Raw genomic sequence first — 17,456 nt, 5'->3', positions numbered from 1 at the left:
GGGAAATAGTCAATAACATTGCAATAACTACACATGGTGACAGATGGGTACTACACTTATGGGGTGATCAGTTCTTAAGTTATACAAATGTCTAATCGCTATGTTGTACACCTAAAATATTGTATGTCAACTGTAATTTTAAAAAAAGTCGAAGATCCCACACAACCCAGTTGAGTTGGGCATGGCAAGTACCATCCATTTTAGAAGTTATATAACAGGTTCATATATATTAAGGCCTGACAAGAGCAGGTGACCAGATTACAGGTTTCTCTGTTCTGGGTTGCAGCATTTCCCTTATTTGGTAAACATTGGTCCATTTGATCAAGTCATGCAACTGTTGAGCGCTTACTAGTACATCTGATGCTAATTGGCGAAAGATTATCCTGCACCTGGCAGGTGGGCAGAGGAAGACGGGCATCAAGACCAGAGGAAGACTTTCTGAGTCTGACCACATCCTCTGAGGGTCCTCCGTGTTCATCGTTCTCACAGCCAGAAAAAAATACCTGACCCTGAGCCCGCCATACAAGCGCAACGGCGGAAAAAGAGAAAGCCCCGCCCCTGTGCGCGTCTGCGCAGTGGCGCAAAAGCAAACCGTATGCCCCATTAAGTCACCGCGTAAGCACGCGCAGTAGCGCGGGGGCGTGGCAGCGCAGCACGCTCCTCCTTGGGCTGATGTCGGGCAGAGCGGCGTTTTCAAATTCAGCGACTTTCCTTCAGACTCCTCACTGGCCTGGCCTCAAGCGAAGCTGTCCTGCCGGCGAGGAGGGTGAGCGCGGTGCCGATTGGTGACGGGGCTGGGGACGAGGAGAAACGAAATAAGAAAGGGTGAACTCTGGTGTAAGCGCAAACGGGGGACTGTGTGCGAAGGAGTCGGGAGCGGGAGAAACCTTCCGGACCTGGAGGGGTGGGGCTAACCCGTGATTGACAGGCGAGAAACCAATGCGAGGGCGAAGGGGAGGCCAATGGGGGCGGGACTTGCCGTTGAACTGGAGGCGTGTTTAGGGCTAATACGTAATAGGCAGCTAACGCGCACCCCGGATTTCAGCAGCCCATCTATGCTAAGCGCTTTTCATAAATTATCTTATTAGTGGTCACTGCAACCTTATGAGTGTGCGGTTTTACCTATTTCTCTTTTACATGTGAGGAAACTGAGAATTAGGGATGTTAACTTAAGCAAGGATACAGCTGGGATCCCAAATTTGGCAATTTGACCCCCAGAGCCCATAATGTTAATGTCTCTGCCCTACTGCCATTTAGCTAATCGAGATAGAGTGGGGTCCAGTAAAGAGGATTGGGGTGAATGGAATTGATCAGATTGTTGGAGGGTTTGTCATGAAAAGTGGAAATAAGTACCGATAAGTAGCAAGTTTTTCCTACTCAGTGTGAGAACTCTTAGAATGGAGCTGGGAGGGAGGCAAGGCCAGAGCCAGGTGAGACCGGGGCGGGGGGGGGGGGGGGGGGGGGGCAGTGGGCCAGGCCACGTCCCCAGCTGGGGGAGCCTTGCAGCTCTGCTCCGTGCTTTGGCTCTGGATTAACAGCAAGTGCAGAAAACCTTTCTTCTCTTGGGGCTGTGTTGTCTCCCAGGTGTGTGAAGTGAAAGCATTTTAGGAGCGTAACAGCAGGGCAGTACCTGGAACATAGTTGTTTCTGTCTGCTCGGGCTGCCTTAACAAACTGCCATACACTGAGTGGCTTAAAGAGCAGAATTCTTTTCCTCACAGTTCTAGGGGCTGGAAGTCCAAGATCAAGGTGCCAGCCTATTCACCTCCTGTGAGGATCCTCTTCCTGTCTTGCGGAAGGCCCCGGTCCTACCGCGTCCTCACCTGGCTGGTAAAGAGAGAGAGCTCTCTCTCCCTCCTAGAAAGCCACGAATCCTTACAAGGATAGGACCCCACTGTAATGACTTATTTAATATTAATTACTGCCTTCATTTAATCTTATTTACTTTCTAAGAGCTCTAGCTCCAAAGAGTGTCATGTTGGGGGTTAGAGCTTTAACACATGAATTTGGGGGTGGAGGAGAAACAGTTCAGTCTGTCACAATAGTTTATACCCCAGTAACAAATGATAATTGAAGATGAAAGAAAATGAACACTTTCAGAACTAATGTGTACCTGAGTTGCTTTATTTATATTATCTTATTTAATGAGCATAGGATTTGCTGTACTGGTGTGTGCCTGAGCACTGGTGGGGAGTTCTAGGGAGAGCTTGTGTGGGAGGTCATGGCTGTCCTCACAACCAACCTGAAGAGGTCAGAAAAGGCTACACCAAATATCCTTAATAGCACTTAGTGTATCCATTATTGATGGATTTACCTAAACCCTTCTGTAACTTTTGACTTAGCTTGTACTACTTCTAGAATAATGAGATCCATAATTTCCACCCACAGGTAGTGAAATAATAATTATTTTAGTTCTGTATTGTTTCGTGTTGACATTCTAAAGTTTGGTAACTACGTCTCTTTGCACCCTAGTTACCATAGTGGGAGGAAGAGTGAGGAAATAAAAAGCTCAGGGGTTTGAAGGTCTGGCAGATGTGCATTCAAATCTTGGATTCAAGCACTTGCTGAATGGCTGGGAAAGTCACATTAACCTTTCTGAGTGTCAGTTTCTTCATCTGTAAAACATCTAATGAAATACCACACAGGGTTGTTGTGAGGCTATAGGAAAACAGTTTGAAAGTAAGAACTGGCCCTTGGACTAGGTATTTAAGTCATGGGACCTCCAATACCCACACCTCTGAACAACAGAAACCTCTGCTTACAGCCTCCAAGTCAAGCCGGCCATTCATTCATTCATCAGATTTTTATTGAATGCCTGCTAGTTGCCAAGACACCTGGTTTTCTGAGTGCTATGGGCAGGAAGAACAAGGCAGACAAGGTTCCTTTTTTTATGCAGTTAATATTCTAGTGGGGAGGACAGTAAATAAAATAGGTTGAGGTATTGCTATAAGCTATGAAGAAATTAAATATAGAGTAATGAAATAAAAGAGTGACTTAGAGCGGTGCACGTGTCCTGCGCATTTATTTAGGTGGGTAGTGGTATTTGACCACTATCAGATGGCCAAATAAAGAGAGAGAGAGGCTTCTCTGAGTTGCTGAGCCCTAAATGCTGAGGACCAATCCTTTCCCAGGCAGTGCGGGAAGCAAGTGCGAGGCCCAATCTGATTAGATCAGGCTGGGTGCTTCACCAAATGGTCTGCAGGCTGACCGATGGGAGGAGATGCCCGTCAGGTTTTTCTCTTGGGATTTAGGACTAAGCAACATGAAAGAATTTTCGCTTGGCAGTGGGAGCTGAAGCCAAAAGGTAGAGGGGGCTGAAGAGGCCATGTACAGGCTGAGGCTCTGCATGAGCAGAAGCTGTGAGTAAGCAGAGGGAGTCGGTCAGTGGCTCCGTCTAGCGTGTGAGTGAGCTGGCGAATGAAACTCCATGGGTATTTACTTGCTGGTGAGGTTCCTGGAGCTGTCATGAAATCTGGACTACTTTGTAGGTCTAGTCTACAAGAACTCCCACCCTGTCAGTGGCTTCTGATTGTGCTCTTCCCACATTGTCTCAATTCTTAATCTCTCAATAGGTATCGCTTCAGTAACGTTCCCTTTTACTTATGTTAGTTATCTCTTGCAGCCAGATAAATTTAACTGAAACACAGCCATATGGAGGTGGGTTTGGATCCCTGGTTTTTCCTGTAATTTGCTGAGACTTTGAACAATTATTTCATTTCTGTAAGCATCAGAAGCCAACAACTGTATCCTTACAGTGTTATTTAGATTAAATGAGAGAGTAAAAGGGCCTACAGAGTGCTTAACGCATAGTAGGTGCTCAGTTTGTTAGAAGCTTGTCTTCTTCCCCTTGTGTTTTAATGGTTGGCTATTTGATTACGTGCCTCCCTCTCAGTGTTGAATTGTCCTCGTTTTTTATAAGTCACCCTTCTTACAGTTATCCTTCCACCTCTAGTTGTTTGAACTCTCCCGAACTATAGCTGGAAGAACATCTTGGCAACTACCTTGCCCCTCATAAGTGCATTGACACTGTTACTGGTCGTATTGAGGCCAGATACGTAGCAGAGATGTAAATGGTTTTAGATTTATTAATATTTGTGCTTATAAAAGATGGGCCTGCTTAATAGCTTGGAGCAGTGTCTTCCAAAGAGAGAGTGTGGGTACCAGGCTGGAAGAGTCAGTCCTCCAAATAGTGAGTAAAGGAAGAAGGGGTATGTAAAATCTGCGCCAGGTGAAAATAAAGGTACTTGTTACTCTCTGCCTGTGTGTCATGGTTTTACTTACAGGTCTTCCCAGAATGGTAGAGTGAAGCAGTTTTGTCATGTGAGTGCTGCGTGTGGAGATGGGAGAGAAGAATGTTGCAAAAGTAATTACATGCAACATCCTTGATCCCAGTGGCACAGGTCTTCCAGAAGAAATCGCCAAGCCTTTCATAGAGGCTTTAGAAGGGTATCCAAGCAGCAAAGGCATCCCAGGTGAAATGGCAGGGGGTTGCTGTTTAGGGGCTTTTCTAGGCTGCATTCTGCTATAGCCATTTCTGATAAATGTCCCTAGATGGATTGCATGATTTGGCATGGCTTCATGGGGATAGACACGTGATCGAGAGAACATGCTCTGCTTGCAGGAAGAAAAAAAAAGTACAACCTAAGGAGAAATTCCGTAACGAGTATTGAGACTGCTCTTAGCAACTGTTCCAGATTTCAAGCCAGTTTTCTGGCTCATCAGAGAACTAAGAGAGCTACCTTTTTTTTCCTTCTCCTAGGACGATGGCTAATAAAACCCAGGAGGTTGGTGGCATCCACTTCCCTTTTCCCTTCACGCCCTATTCCATCCAGAAAGACTTCATGGCAGAGCTATACCAGGTGTTAGAGGCTGGCAAGATTGGGATATTTGAGAGTCCAACTGGCACTGTAAGTATGAATAGTCGGGGCCTAAGTGAGCTCCGGGGGTACCCTGTCTGCACCCAGCCAGAGGCAGGCTGGCATGCTTGGTGGCCTGTGCAGAGATTTTCATGGTCTGAAGTTGGGCAGAGTAGTTCTCAGTTTATCTTTCTGAGTAGTGCTCACTTCCCTCTGTTAAATTGTTAAACACAGTCCCAAGGTCTGAAAAAAATTAGGCTAAAAGCATATGAGACTTGCAGTGGCAGTGGAAGCATAGCACTGAAACATTCCAGATTTCTCTGGGCACACAACTGCTTTGATGTTGAGCAGCAGAGAAGTTACTTATTCCCAGATTAAACATACTGGTTTAGTCTCCAGGAACTAGGTTACTGAGTGCTGGAGGGATCCAGTGAAGGGCTCCTTACGTTTTTTCTTCCAGGCCTGGAATGAGGGCTTTATTAGAAGTTGGCCATGGGGATTATTGGGGCTCTGGTGATTGGTCCCCACTTCTCTCTTGCACTTTATTTTATAGCAAGTACTATGTGGTAATGAAATGTATATGTTGATGTGAAGGTCCCTCCGCGAGGCCGTCACCTCCTGGAGGATAAGGACCTTATGGTCCTCACCTCTGTGTCCCTGTCATTTAGCAAAGCTTGGTCCATTTGGCCCGCAGGAGGCTCTTAATAGGTGTGTGTTGAATGAATGGATGAATGAATGAAAGAAAGAAAGTGACTCATTCCTTGTCTCACTTGCTGATGGAAGGGTGCCACTCGCTCTTGAGATGACACGATCTCCTGGGATAGGAAGAGTGCAGACTGGGGTACTCTGTTGTCTCATTTTGTTCTTTAATGTATGTACAGTGAGAGAATAAGTCGTGCCAGTTAGCAAAATGTGGACCATGAATATAATGTACTGAATGGTTTGTTTTTTTTAACTAGTATTCTACTAGCATTTTAACCTTCCATTTAAACCCATGTGCAATAGGATTTCTTCCCCTACCTACTGACCGAAATATTTTTTAGGATCAGTGGTGACTTTCTGGTTAATACATCGGGATATCTCAAGTCCTTATCTTGACCACTCAGCAGGGTTTGACATTGTTGAACACATCCTCCTCCTTTGTTTAAAGCAATATAAACATTTTAAAGAAGAATGCGTGTTATTTAAAAAGTCAGATGTATCAAATTTGGTTCCTTGAGCAGGTGCTTTTAATTCTTTTATCTATTTCTTAAGAAATACTTTCAAAGCACATATGAAATTATGAGCTACATGCTGCTGTCGCTTGATTTATTGGCTTTAGTCATTAGTACCTTACGCTTGTGATAGATAAGATGTAGCTTTCTTTCCATCCCGTTTCCTTTCCTTTGCCGAGGTAGTTATCTATTTGTAGTCTCTGCTAAGTATACTATGATTGTTTTTTCTTGAATAGTTTTTCATTTTTCTAGAGTTAATAATTGCCTTTTTAAAGTTTGTTCAGTTTTTAATATACTTAGCTAATTCCTCACACACTGTCCAGTGGTTTCTCAACATGATACAGGTTTCCCGCACTATTTGAAAGTAGCGTTGGCCCTCTGTATCCGCAGGTCCTGCATCCATGGATTCAACCCATCTCAGATCAAAAAATATTGGGGGGAAAAATGTTATGTTGTTGCTGAGGTTTACTATGTAGGTAGACCTACAGTGTTCTTGTCATTGTTCCGTAAACAGTATAGCAACTATTTCCATAACATTTACATTGTATTAGGTATTGTAATTAACCTAGAGATGATTTAAATTATACAGGAGGATGTGCGTAGGTTATATGCGAGTACTGTGCCATTTTACATAAAGGACATGAGCGTGTGCAGATTTTGATATCTTTGGGGGGGGGGGCCTTGGAACTAATCTCCCCGTGGACATCGAGGGACGACTGTAGATCATTCCTATGAAACTTCATAAGCCAAAAGGACATAAAGGGAAGAGTATCCACCCACTTTCCGAAAGTTCACGTAATGCCATTTCGCTTACCTAACGAGAACTTTTGGAAAGCGGGGGATATCTATATTCCATACATAAAATTATCGTGTTAGTCTGCTAGAGCTGCCACAATAAAATGCTATAGACTGGGCGGCTTAATGACAGAAACTTATTCTCTCCCAGTTCTGGAGGCTGGAAAGTCCAAGATCAAGGTTGCGGCTTTGGATTCTGGTGAGGAGACTCCCTGGCTTGCAGACCGCCACCTTCTCGCTGTGTCCTCACATGGCAGAGAGAGAAAGACCTTTGGTGTCTCTTCCCTTTTCCTAAGGACACCACCAGTTCTATCAGATCAGGGTTCTACCTGTATGCCCTCATTTAACCTTAATCACCTCTTTAAACGCTTTTTCTCCAGTATGGTCATATGGGGGATTAGGGCTTCAACATACGAATTTTGGGGGGACACAGTTCATTCCATAGCAATGATTAATTCCATTTTACCCTGGAGATTTTCTTCTTGAAGACCGTCTTCCTTTTGTTCTAATCAGAATTAGTTGCTTCTTAGACCTACTTCATAGCTATTGTCCGAGGATTTTCCTTTGCTCCTTAAAAAAAAAATCAACTTTATTGAGTATAATTAACATATAATAAATTGTACCCCCTTTAAGTCTACAATTTCAACAAGCTTTGACAGATATAAACACTTTTGTCACAAAAATCAAGACGCAAAACATTTCCGTTACCCCAAAAGTTCATTGTACGTCTTGGAAGTTGTTTCCAGCCAGTCATTGTTACACTTTTGTTTCTGTAGTATAGTTTTCTTTCCGCTATTTCATAAAATGGAATCATAGTATATACTCTTATGTGTCTGGTTTCTTTTGCTGAGCCAGAGTAATGTTTTTGAGATTCATCCATGTTGTTGTGTATATTGTTTCCTTATTTTTTCTGTTTTGGATTCTCTGTTTCTTGGATTCCATATCTTCTTGGTTCACTTTCTTGTTTTGGTAGAAAACCTTCCTGAAAAGGGTTGTAGAGGAGGTAACTTGAAGACTTTGCTGGTCTGAAAATGTATTAATTCTGCCTTTTCACTTGGTTGGTATTGGTAGTTTGGTTCGGTATACAATTCTAGCTTCAAATAATTTTCCCTCACAATTGCTCCCTCTATTCTCTGGTTTCCATTGTTGCTATTGAAAAGTCCAGTGGCAATCTGCACCTCAGGTCTTTGTGACCTGATCCTACCCCACCCTCCAAAGTTTTCAGGATCATCTCTTTATCGTTTGTGTTCTACAATTGCAAGTTGATGCATATGTTTGATTTCCTGTGCTGGCCACTTCTGAGACATTTTCGTATATTTGATAATCTTCCTGGTATTGCCATTCATTGGGTTCTGGACCTCCTGGTGAATCCTATAACTGTGTTTTCTTCTAATGGCCCATTTCTTTGGGCACCGGGGTTTGTCTTTTGTTTTTGCTTTACATTCTACTTCCTCGAGATTTCTTTAACTTTATTGCCCAGTCTTTCTATTCAGTTTATTTGGGCTGTCATCTCTTTAATAGTCAAGAATTTGTTCTTACTCTCTGATTTTTAAGACTAACATCCTGTTCTTGTTTCATGGAAATATCTTTCTGAAGATACCATTTATGGTAGTATTTTGAAGTTTTGTTTCCCCTGCATTGTCTTGTCCCATTCTCCCCCCAAGTTTGGCTTCTTTGTTTGGTTTGGAGGGTTTCCTCAAATGTCTGGTGGTCCTTGGCTGTCTTCTGTTGGTGCTTAAGAAAAAGCCACTACAGGGCTGAGTGAAAGGTCTGTGGTGCAGCTGGCGCTGTGGACCAGTGGGCCGGGCCTCTCTGCTGGGGCCTCCCGTTGTCAGTATCTGTAGAATTTTCCCTAGAGCCATTCAGGTTTTCCAGAGAAGGCTCTTCTAAACTCTTGCCTAGTGGGTCCAAACCTGACAGTCAGTATTCTTGAGGGTGTCCTGGAGAAGTGGCTTCAGGTGTAGTTTTTCACTTAATGCTCTGCTTTCAGCTCAGCCCTCTTTCCCACCCTTCACTTCACCTGCTGTCTCCAGGGCCCTCCTGGCTTAGCTTCACCACAGAATAAACCTCCTGCTTCTGTGAGGAGTGGGGACTGCTGCTGGGGATCTGATTACTCTGTAAAAGAATTTACATTCTTCCTTTGTTTTCGGCACCAGCCTTGGCCCTGCTGGCCTCTGGGCATTCTGAGGGGAGCTAGGGGAGATGGCTGCAGGCTCAGTGTCCTTTACTCGGCTGAGCCAGTTCCCTGTCGCTGCTTCCATCTCTCTTCACTCTTGGTGCGTCTCTCCTTCCACTTCCTTTGTTTTTTGTGGGTATAAACTCTTATCCCTTTGGTGTCATCCTAGTGTGTTTCAGAAAAGGACGTAGAAGAGCACATGGTCAGTCTGCCTTCTTTAACCTGGAGGGCCACCTCCCCGCTCTCAGGTCTTTCCGTCTCAGCCCCTGGCCCATTCCAGGCGTCCTCTCACTGTGCTCAGCCCTTCATGTGGATGTTCTCGGTTCTGTGGCCTCGTGGGTCCTTCACCGACCTTCACATGCTGATGCCTTCTATACCACACCCCTGATGGAGTTCCTCTCCTGCCCTGTGCAGGGGTGCCATGCTGTTACAGGCTGTGCCTCCCCTGCTAGGCCTCTGCTGGGATGCCCAGTCCCCCCCCTTAGCTGCCTCATGATGCCTGTTTTCCCTTTAAGAGTCACCTTTTTAAGCCTTTCATGAGTCCACCCCATGAGTTGACTTCTCGCCATTGTCCTGCTGTGCTTTGTATAGCACTGCAGTTCTGGGAGTTCTAAAACCTGCAGTCTGTGCCCTGCAGGGATCCATGAAGCCCTTCAAACTGTATGTTTAAGTTTGAGCCTGGAGTCGTTTTCTAGGGAGCTCTGCAAGTCTCTGTTCCCAGCATCAGGCCCAGCGCTTGCTACGATGTATGTATTTAGGATGAATGAATTTATCTCGGCATAAATTTTTTTTTCTGTGTTATCTTGGGTGGTACCCCAGGAAATACCATTGCTCAAAGATAGGTATACTGTGGATACTTCATTAAATTTATTTCAAAACTGTGGTGACCATTTGGTTATATAGCCTTTTCGCATTTTCCAGTCTAAAATTTTTGTGGCCCTATGACAGAATATAGAACTGCAGGGCCTTAATTTTTTTCTTTGTGTTAGAGTATATCCACAGTTGTTTCTGGAAGACAACTTTGACCGTCCCCTCAGGAACTTCCTCAGCTCACTTTCAAGTGGAGGGTCCTGGCTCTAATGAGGGGTCTGTCCCTGGGCCGCAGTTACAGGGGGACATCTTGCCTACACCCCTAGCTTGGAGACAGCTAAAGCTGATGGCTCCCACAGGCAGCATAGAATGGCCAGGTTTTCTTGGGGAGTGCTGTCTGCAAATCTTTATCACTCAGTATTTATCAGAAACTGACGGAAATAGTACATACGGGGCTTTTCTAAAGATGTGTGAGCCATCCATTCTTCAGAAGTGTCAGTCTGTCAAAGGGCCTTCTGAGAATTTGATGAAAACTAATAGATTCTCACCCCAGGATAATAATTTTACTATTACTTTATAATAGCAAACAAAGGCTCTATTTGCTCACTTATGTACCAGGTATTCTAGTCCTCTTGAAGGCATTAACCTTTACATGTATTAACTTTCTTAATACTTGCAGCAACTCTGAGAAAGGTGCTACTGTAATTCCCATTTTGCATTTGTAGAAACAAGCCCAGAGAGGTTACCTGAGGTCACAGCTGGAAGTGGAGGAGCCAGTATTTGACCCAGGCAGCCTGGCTGTGGAGTCTGAAGTCTTAGCCACTGTGCTCCGCTGTTTCCCCCAACTCTAAACACACGTGCATTTCACCTACAATTCAGTCAATCCTGAATTAGGTTCAGAACCCTGCTCTGGATACTCCAAGATCACCCCTGGGTTAAACAGGCTCGGGAGCTGACGGCCTGGACCGGGAGGTATTGGCCCCTCCAGAGGTCACTAGCCTCAACTGCCTTTTGGACACCAGATGAGGCAGCTTTGTGAAACTTACTGCAGCAGCCTCTCTAGAAGGACTGTGTCAGTCTGTTCACACTGTTACAACAAAACCACACTGATGCCAGTGAGGCGAATCCCCTGCAGTGGGGACTCAGGCTCTGGGCCAAGGTCACATAGGAAGGAATGCAACCGTGAGCCAATACAGAGTTTAAAGTGCAAGTAAGTTTACTTAGCAGAGAGTGAGTAAGAAAAGAAAGGCGACCCCACAGCGTGGCAGCCTCTAATCGCTAGTGGAAGAGAGACCACCCCCCATCTGCCGGGCTAGGGTGTATGTGTGTTTCTTGTTTCCACGAAACACTTCTAGGTGTGGAGAACTTCTGCAAGATGCAAGGAGAATAGGGGCAGGTTTACCTTTAACTTCCGTAAGGTGCAGCGGCAATGGCCGTAATGGAATCTCTGCTCAGTAGGCTTCAGAAGGTCTGTTCTATGTGATGGATTAATGTTTGCCCAAGTTCTACATCTTGGAGCATGCCGGCAGCAGGCTTGGAATACAACCTCTTAGTTCCTTCTTCTGTAAAAATAGTCCTTATGCCCACAACTGTGAGGCTTAAGCAACAGAAATGTATTCTCTCTCAGTTCTGGAGGCCAGAACTCTGAAAGCAAGTTGTGGGCGGGTTGGTTCTTTCTGAAGGCAGTGAGAAGAGGATCTGTTCAGGCCCCTCTCCTTGGCTTGTACATGGCCGTCTTCTCCCTGTAAATCGCCCTTCTATGTATGCCTCTACGTCCAAATTTCCCCTTTTTAAGGACAACAGTCATACTGGCTCAGGACCCATCTTTTCTTAACTAAATACAAATGGTCAACAAATTGGTGAATGTTTAAATTTATTACAGTAAAAGACACATTGCCATTAATCCCCCTCAAAATACTCCCTCTTGCTTTGAACACACTTATTCCATCGTTCTTGCCACTTTTGGAAACTGTTCTGGAAGTCCTCTTTCGTGCGTGTCTAGTTCCTTGAAGGCTTTACTAAAATAGGGAAAGGTTGTTTAGGAATCTTTCGTTTTTGTTCTCTATTTCTGAAGACATTTTTCTTCCTATAGGGAAAATCTTTGAGTCTTATTTGTGGGGCCCTTTCCTGGCTCCGTGACTTTGAACAGAAGAAACGCCAAGAGGAAGCACGTCTCCTTGAAACTGAAACTGCCCCCTTAAATGATGGGAAGGCCCAGCCCCCACTTCTCTCATCCTCCTGTCAAGAGACCCCAGACACCCTGAGGCCTGCAGGAGAACCTGACTGGGTTACACAGTTTGTGCAGAAGAAAGAGGAAAGGGACCTGGTGGACCGACTAAAGGTGAGTGGGAGTGATTTAGGAAACGACTTCAGTGATTGTTTTGGGTTGGTCCTGAGCGGTAGGTACCCTGTCTCTTCCTCTGCAGGGCCTCTCGGCTCTCTGGCAGCTTCTTGAGTCAATGGTGCTATATCCTCGCAGTCTGTTAAAAGCTGATGTCAACAGGTCTTCTCTAGACAAGGGGTTGGCAGTTCTCATTCATTGCCCACCTGGAAAAGGAACCTGCCTCACTGTTGCCATTGGCAACATGTTTTCATGACTACAAATTCAATTAAGGAATGCATTGGACTGAGAGTGCGGCTTTGGGAGGGAGCATGCAGACTTCTGCAGTGAGTATGAGGCTGGGACCTGGCGAGGTTCAGGGTCTGGTGACGAGATGCTGCAGCAGCCTGAGTGCTGGCCAGGGAGGCAAACCTGCCCTGTGTGAAGAGGCACTAGGCTAAGCCGCCCCTTCCTCTTAGGGAAGGCCTGCTTTGGGGCTTCCTGCAGGGCTTTGCTTTATGGCCTCTTCACCCTTTAGGAGGAGCAGACCAGGAGGAAGAAGCGAGAAGAACGCCTGCAGCAGATCCGGCACAATGCACAGCTCAAGTATGTGGCCAAGCGCGAGGTGAGTGGCATCTCCCGGAGTGGCTGGGGTTGTGTCCAAGCAGTGTCACCCTGCTTGGTACCTCTGGGTGAGTGGCCAGGACCTCAGTCTCCTCTCTCTGACCCCCACTGGCTAAGTTCTTATCACCCAGTGGTTGGGCAGCTTGAGCTAAGGTACTGATACCTGAGGCACCGACGCCAGTGACTCAGCGAGGCCAGTGTTACTGCCGTGTGTGTGGCCCTGGAGAGCCGCACGGGGGCTGGTCCCGTCAGGGAGGCAGGCCCCAGTACTGAGAGTTTTCTCTTTCTTCGCCTGCAATGCAGAGACAGGAAGAAGATGAGACTGAGCGTCTCCTCCGCCTCAGCAGGGAGGTACTGGCAGCAGGCACAGGGGCCGAGCCGCTAGAGCAGCTCGCATCTGGGGAGGAGGAGCTGGTCCTCTCCGAGTATGAGAGTGATGAGGAGAAAGGAGCAGCTAATGGGTAAGACAGAGCTTCTCCACTCACCGCCCGCCCGAGCCTAAGTGGGGGCTCCCGGGGAGGCACCCCTCCCTGTGCCCAGAGGTCACTCATAGGACATCCGAAGGGATGGAGTGCCAGCGACGGCCCCGTGTCTCTCAGCCAGGGACCTTCTTAGGATGCATAAATGGTAATGACAGTGACAGTTGCCAGGCACTGGCTACGTGTGTTAATGCCGTTATCCTCACAGCAACGTTTGTGTCTCCCCTACGCACCTGAGGAAACTGGCCCAGCAAGGTGTGGTGCTTGGCCGAGGCTACAGGACCAGGCAGGGGGAGCTGGGACTTGAACCCACCTGTCCAGTTCTAGCTCTCAGGGTCTTAAGTACCAAACTAGGCTGTGTCTTGTTTGTGACGTAAACCGCGAAGGCATCCTTAGCTGTTTTTCTTTTCACCTCGAGGCTTCTGTAGGTCCAGATTTATAGGTATCTAATTTATGAGCTGTAACACAAGGGCGAACTAGCAAACACGTCTGCACCGCACTGCCGCTGGTGAGACCCTTTTTTCTTTCATTCATGCTTTAACCCACAAATGGCCTTTGAGTGTCTGCTCAGGCTGTCGCACATTTCTAGGTGCTGCAGATAGATACTGAGCGAAACAAAGCAGATAATGACCCCTGCCCTCAGCTTGTGTTTTATGGAGGGAGACAGACAATGAAATGTAAAAACAGCCCTTACTTGAAAGTAGCACATTTACCTGTGAGGACAGTAAAACAGGGTAAAGGGGGTGAAGTGTGGGGTTGCCCCTCCAGGTGGAGAAGTCAGGAAAGACCCTCTGAGGAGGTGATGTTTGCCCCAAGGCCTGAAGGATGAGCAAACCGTGCGGCGAAGAGAGTTCTAGTCAGAGACTGGCGAGTGCAATGGTCTGGAAATGGAACGTGTTCGGCGTGTTTGAGGAAACAGAAGGAAGGCCCAGGTGCCAAGCAAAGAGCAGTTGAAGAAGAGAGAAGAGGCCAAAGACGAGGCAGCTGGCAGTGAGGAGTGTGGGTGATTTTCTCAGTGCAGTGGGGCGCTGTGGGAGGTTCAGGCACAGGAGTGACCCGGGCATTAGAGAGGTCATTACGGCCCTGATCTTCAGTGGCCCTTCCCTTCCCTTTCCCTAAGGCGTGAGTGTGCCTACAGATCACCCCTCTTAGGCCCTCTGCATGGAAGGGGTCTCCCTGCTCCCGTAAAGGTGACAACAGTTCCCGTGTGTTCCACGTTTTCATTAACACTGTGGTGAGCATGTCTGGAGTGTGACTCCAAGGCCTGAAACCCTCCGTTGACTCTCGTGAAGGATAAATCCACGTTCCTTCACAGTCTGTCCGCAATATACCACCAGACACCTGGCGTCCCAGTGCCCTGGCTTTTTTCCCCCTGCTTTATCGAGATATAATTGACATAGTATTGTGTAAGCAAATTTGAGGTGTACAGTGTGATGATTTAATATATGTATATACTGCAAAGTGATTACCACGCTAAAGCTAGTTAACACATCCATGACCTCAGATACTTACCATTTTGTGTGTGTGTGGTGAGAACTTTTAAGATTTGCCCTCGTAGCAACTTTTAAGTACACAGTACATTTGTTGATTATAGTCACCGTACTGTACGTTGTACATTAGACCCCCAGAACTTACTCGTCTTATAACTGGAAGTTTGTACCCTTTGACCACCTTCACACCCCCACCCCCCAACTACCACCAGCCTACTCTCTGTTTTTGTGATTTTGGTGTTTTAGATTCCACATGTGAGATCATACAGCATTTGTCCTTCTCTGACTTATTTTATTCAGCATGATGCTCTCAAGGTTCATTGATACTGTTGCAAATATCAGGATTTTCTTCTTTTTCTGTGGTTGAAAAATGTTCACGTATATATCATATATACACATATATACACACATACATATACCATATTCTCTGTGTGTGTGTGTGTATATATGTGTATATATGTCACATTTTCTTCATTCATCCATCAATGACACAAGTTGTTTCCATGTGTTCCATGACACAAGTTGTCTTGGCTTTTGTGAATAATGCTGCAATAAACATGGGGTTGTATATATCTCTCTGAGATAGTGATTTCATTCTCTTCAGATATATACCCAGAAGTAGAATTATTGGATCATATGGTAGTTTTGTTTTTAATTTTTTGAGGAACCTCCATACTATTCCCCACTGTGCCTGCACCAATTTATATTCCCACCAACAGTGCACAAGGGTTCCCTTTTCTCCACTTCCTCGCCAACACTTATTTCTTGTCTTTTTGATAATAGCTATTCTAAACAGGTGTGAGGTGAGATCTCACTGTGATTTTGATTTGTATTTCCCTAACGACTAGTGATTTTGAGCATCTTTTAATGTATCTGTTGACCATTTGTACAGTAGTACGTCAGTTTTCGAATGTCTCTGTTGACGAACATTTTGGTTTACGAATGCTGTAAACCCGGAAGTAAATGCTTTGGTTTTTGAACATGCCTTGGAAGTCGAACATGTCACGCGGCTTCCGCTGAGTGCAAGATCCTGAGGCCTAGCTGTTGGCTGTTTTCCAATGTTTCAGAACTCGAACCGTCTTCCGGAACGGATTACATTCGAAAACGGAGGTCTCACTGTATATCCTCTTTGGGAAAATGTCTATTCAAGTCCTTTACCCATTTTTCAATTGGACTATTTGGGTTTTTGCCATTGAGTTGTAGAAGTTCCTTATATGTGAAGCCCTCATCAGATATGTGGTTTGCAAATGTTCCAGAGATTGCCTTTTCGTTTTGTTGATGATTTCTTTTGCTGTGCAGGAGCCTTTTAGTTTGATGTAGTCCCACTTGTCTACATTTGCTTTTTATTGTTTGTATTTTTGGTGTCATATTCAAAAAATCACTGCCAAGGCCAATTTGACATTGGAGTTTATTCCCTCTTTCATTTTAGAGTTTTATGGTTTCAGGTCTTACATTTAAGTCTTGAGTCCATTTCTAGGTAACTGTAGTATAGGATAAAGGTCCAGTTTCAGTCTTTTGCATGTGACTGTCCAGTTTACCCAGCACCATTTGTTGAAGAGACTGTCTTATCCCCACTGAGTATTCTTGGTTTCCTTGTCAAATATTAGTTGATCATATAGGCGTGGGTTTATTTCTGAGCTTTCAATTCTATTCCATTGGTCTCTTTGTTTTAATGCCAGTGCCATACTGTTTTGATTATAGCTTTGTAATATAGTTTGGAGTCAGGAAATGCGATACCTCCAGCTTTGTTCTTTTTCAAGATTCCTTTGACTATTCCGGGTCATTTGTTGTTCCATTTGATTTTTAGGAGTTGTTTTCTATTTCTTTAAAAAAATGCCTTTGGAAACTTGATAGGTATTATATTGAATTTATGGATGGCTTTCGGTATTGTGGACATTTTAGCAATATTAAGTCTTCCAACCTATGAACATGGGCTATCTATTTATTTGTGTCTTCTTCAGTTTTTTTATCAGTGTTCTATAGTTTTCAGTAAATAAATCTTTCACCTCCTTGGTTAAATTAATTCCTAAGTATTTTGTTTTTGGTGCTATTGTAAATGGGATTGTTTTCATTGTTTCTTTTTCAGACAGTCTGTTGTTAGTATATAGAAATGCAATTGATTTTTATATGTTGGTTTTGTATTCTGCAACTTTACTGAGTTTATTAGTTCTAACAGTTTTTGTTACCGTCTTTAGAATTTTCTGTATATAAGATCATGTCATTTGCAAACAGTTTAACGTCTTCCTTTCCAATTTGGATTCCTTTTATTTCTTTTTCTTAACCTGATTGCTCTGTTTAGGACTTCCGATACTATGTTAAATAGGAGTGGTGAGAGTGGGCACCCTTATCTTGATTATGATCTTAGAGGAAAAGCTTTTCAACCTTTCATGGTGCCAGGCGGGTACCAGACTTTTCAGGGGGATCACTTTATAAATTATATAAATGTCTAACCACTATGCTGTATACCTGAAACTAATGTAATATTTGAATGTCAACTGTAACCAAAAAAAAAAAAAAAAGATACATGGGGTGATCATGATCATGAATTAATGTAAAATGAATACAGATATAATATCTCAAAAAATTTTGCTTAGGAAAAAAAGCTTTCAATCTTTCACCATTGAGTATTATGTTCACTGTGGACTTGTCATACATGGCCTTTATTATGTTGAGATACATTTCTTCTATACCCA

The 17,456-nt window shown here is 44.7% G+C and overlaps 1 protein-coding gene across 7 annotated transcripts in view; it reads left to right on the top strand.

Moving 5' to 3' along the window:
• Positions 1 to 623: 623 nt before the first annotated feature.
• The window catches only part of DDX11 (DEAD/H-box helicase 11), a 34,459-nt gene continuing 17,626 nt past the window's right edge, over positions 624 to 17,456 (top strand). For 2 of the 7 annotated variants that reach the window (XM_074325219.1, XM_019711276.2), the window contains exons 1-6: positions 634 to 766; positions 4,283 to 4,471; positions 4,759 to 4,906; positions 11,943 to 12,191; positions 12,709 to 12,795; positions 13,098 to 13,255. In XM_074325219.1, the coding sequence (XP_074181320.1) occupies positions 4,763 to 4,906; positions 11,943 to 12,191; positions 12,709 to 12,795; positions 13,098 to 13,255 (638 nt within the window). In that variant the 5' untranslated portion in view covers positions 634 to 766; positions 4,283 to 4,471; positions 4,759 to 4,762. Of the gene's footprint in view, positions 838 to 4,282; positions 4,472 to 4,758; positions 4,907 to 11,942; positions 12,192 to 12,708; positions 12,796 to 13,097; positions 13,256 to 17,456 lie in introns of those variants that run through there. The other 5 variants (XM_019711277.2, XM_019711283.2, XM_074325221.1 and 2 more) reach the window with 5 other exon arrangements.

This window comes from Rhinolophus sinicus, linkage group LG02 (assembly GCF_036562045.2).
Source record: "Rhinolophus sinicus isolate RSC01 linkage group LG02, ASM3656204v1, whole genome shotgun sequence".
NCBI classification, from domain to species: Eukaryota; Metazoa; Chordata; class Mammalia; order Chiroptera; family Rhinolophidae; genus Rhinolophus; species Rhinolophus sinicus.
The sequence above is the reverse complement of the archived record's forward strand: the minus strand, read 5'-3'. Positions and strand labels throughout refer to the sequence as shown.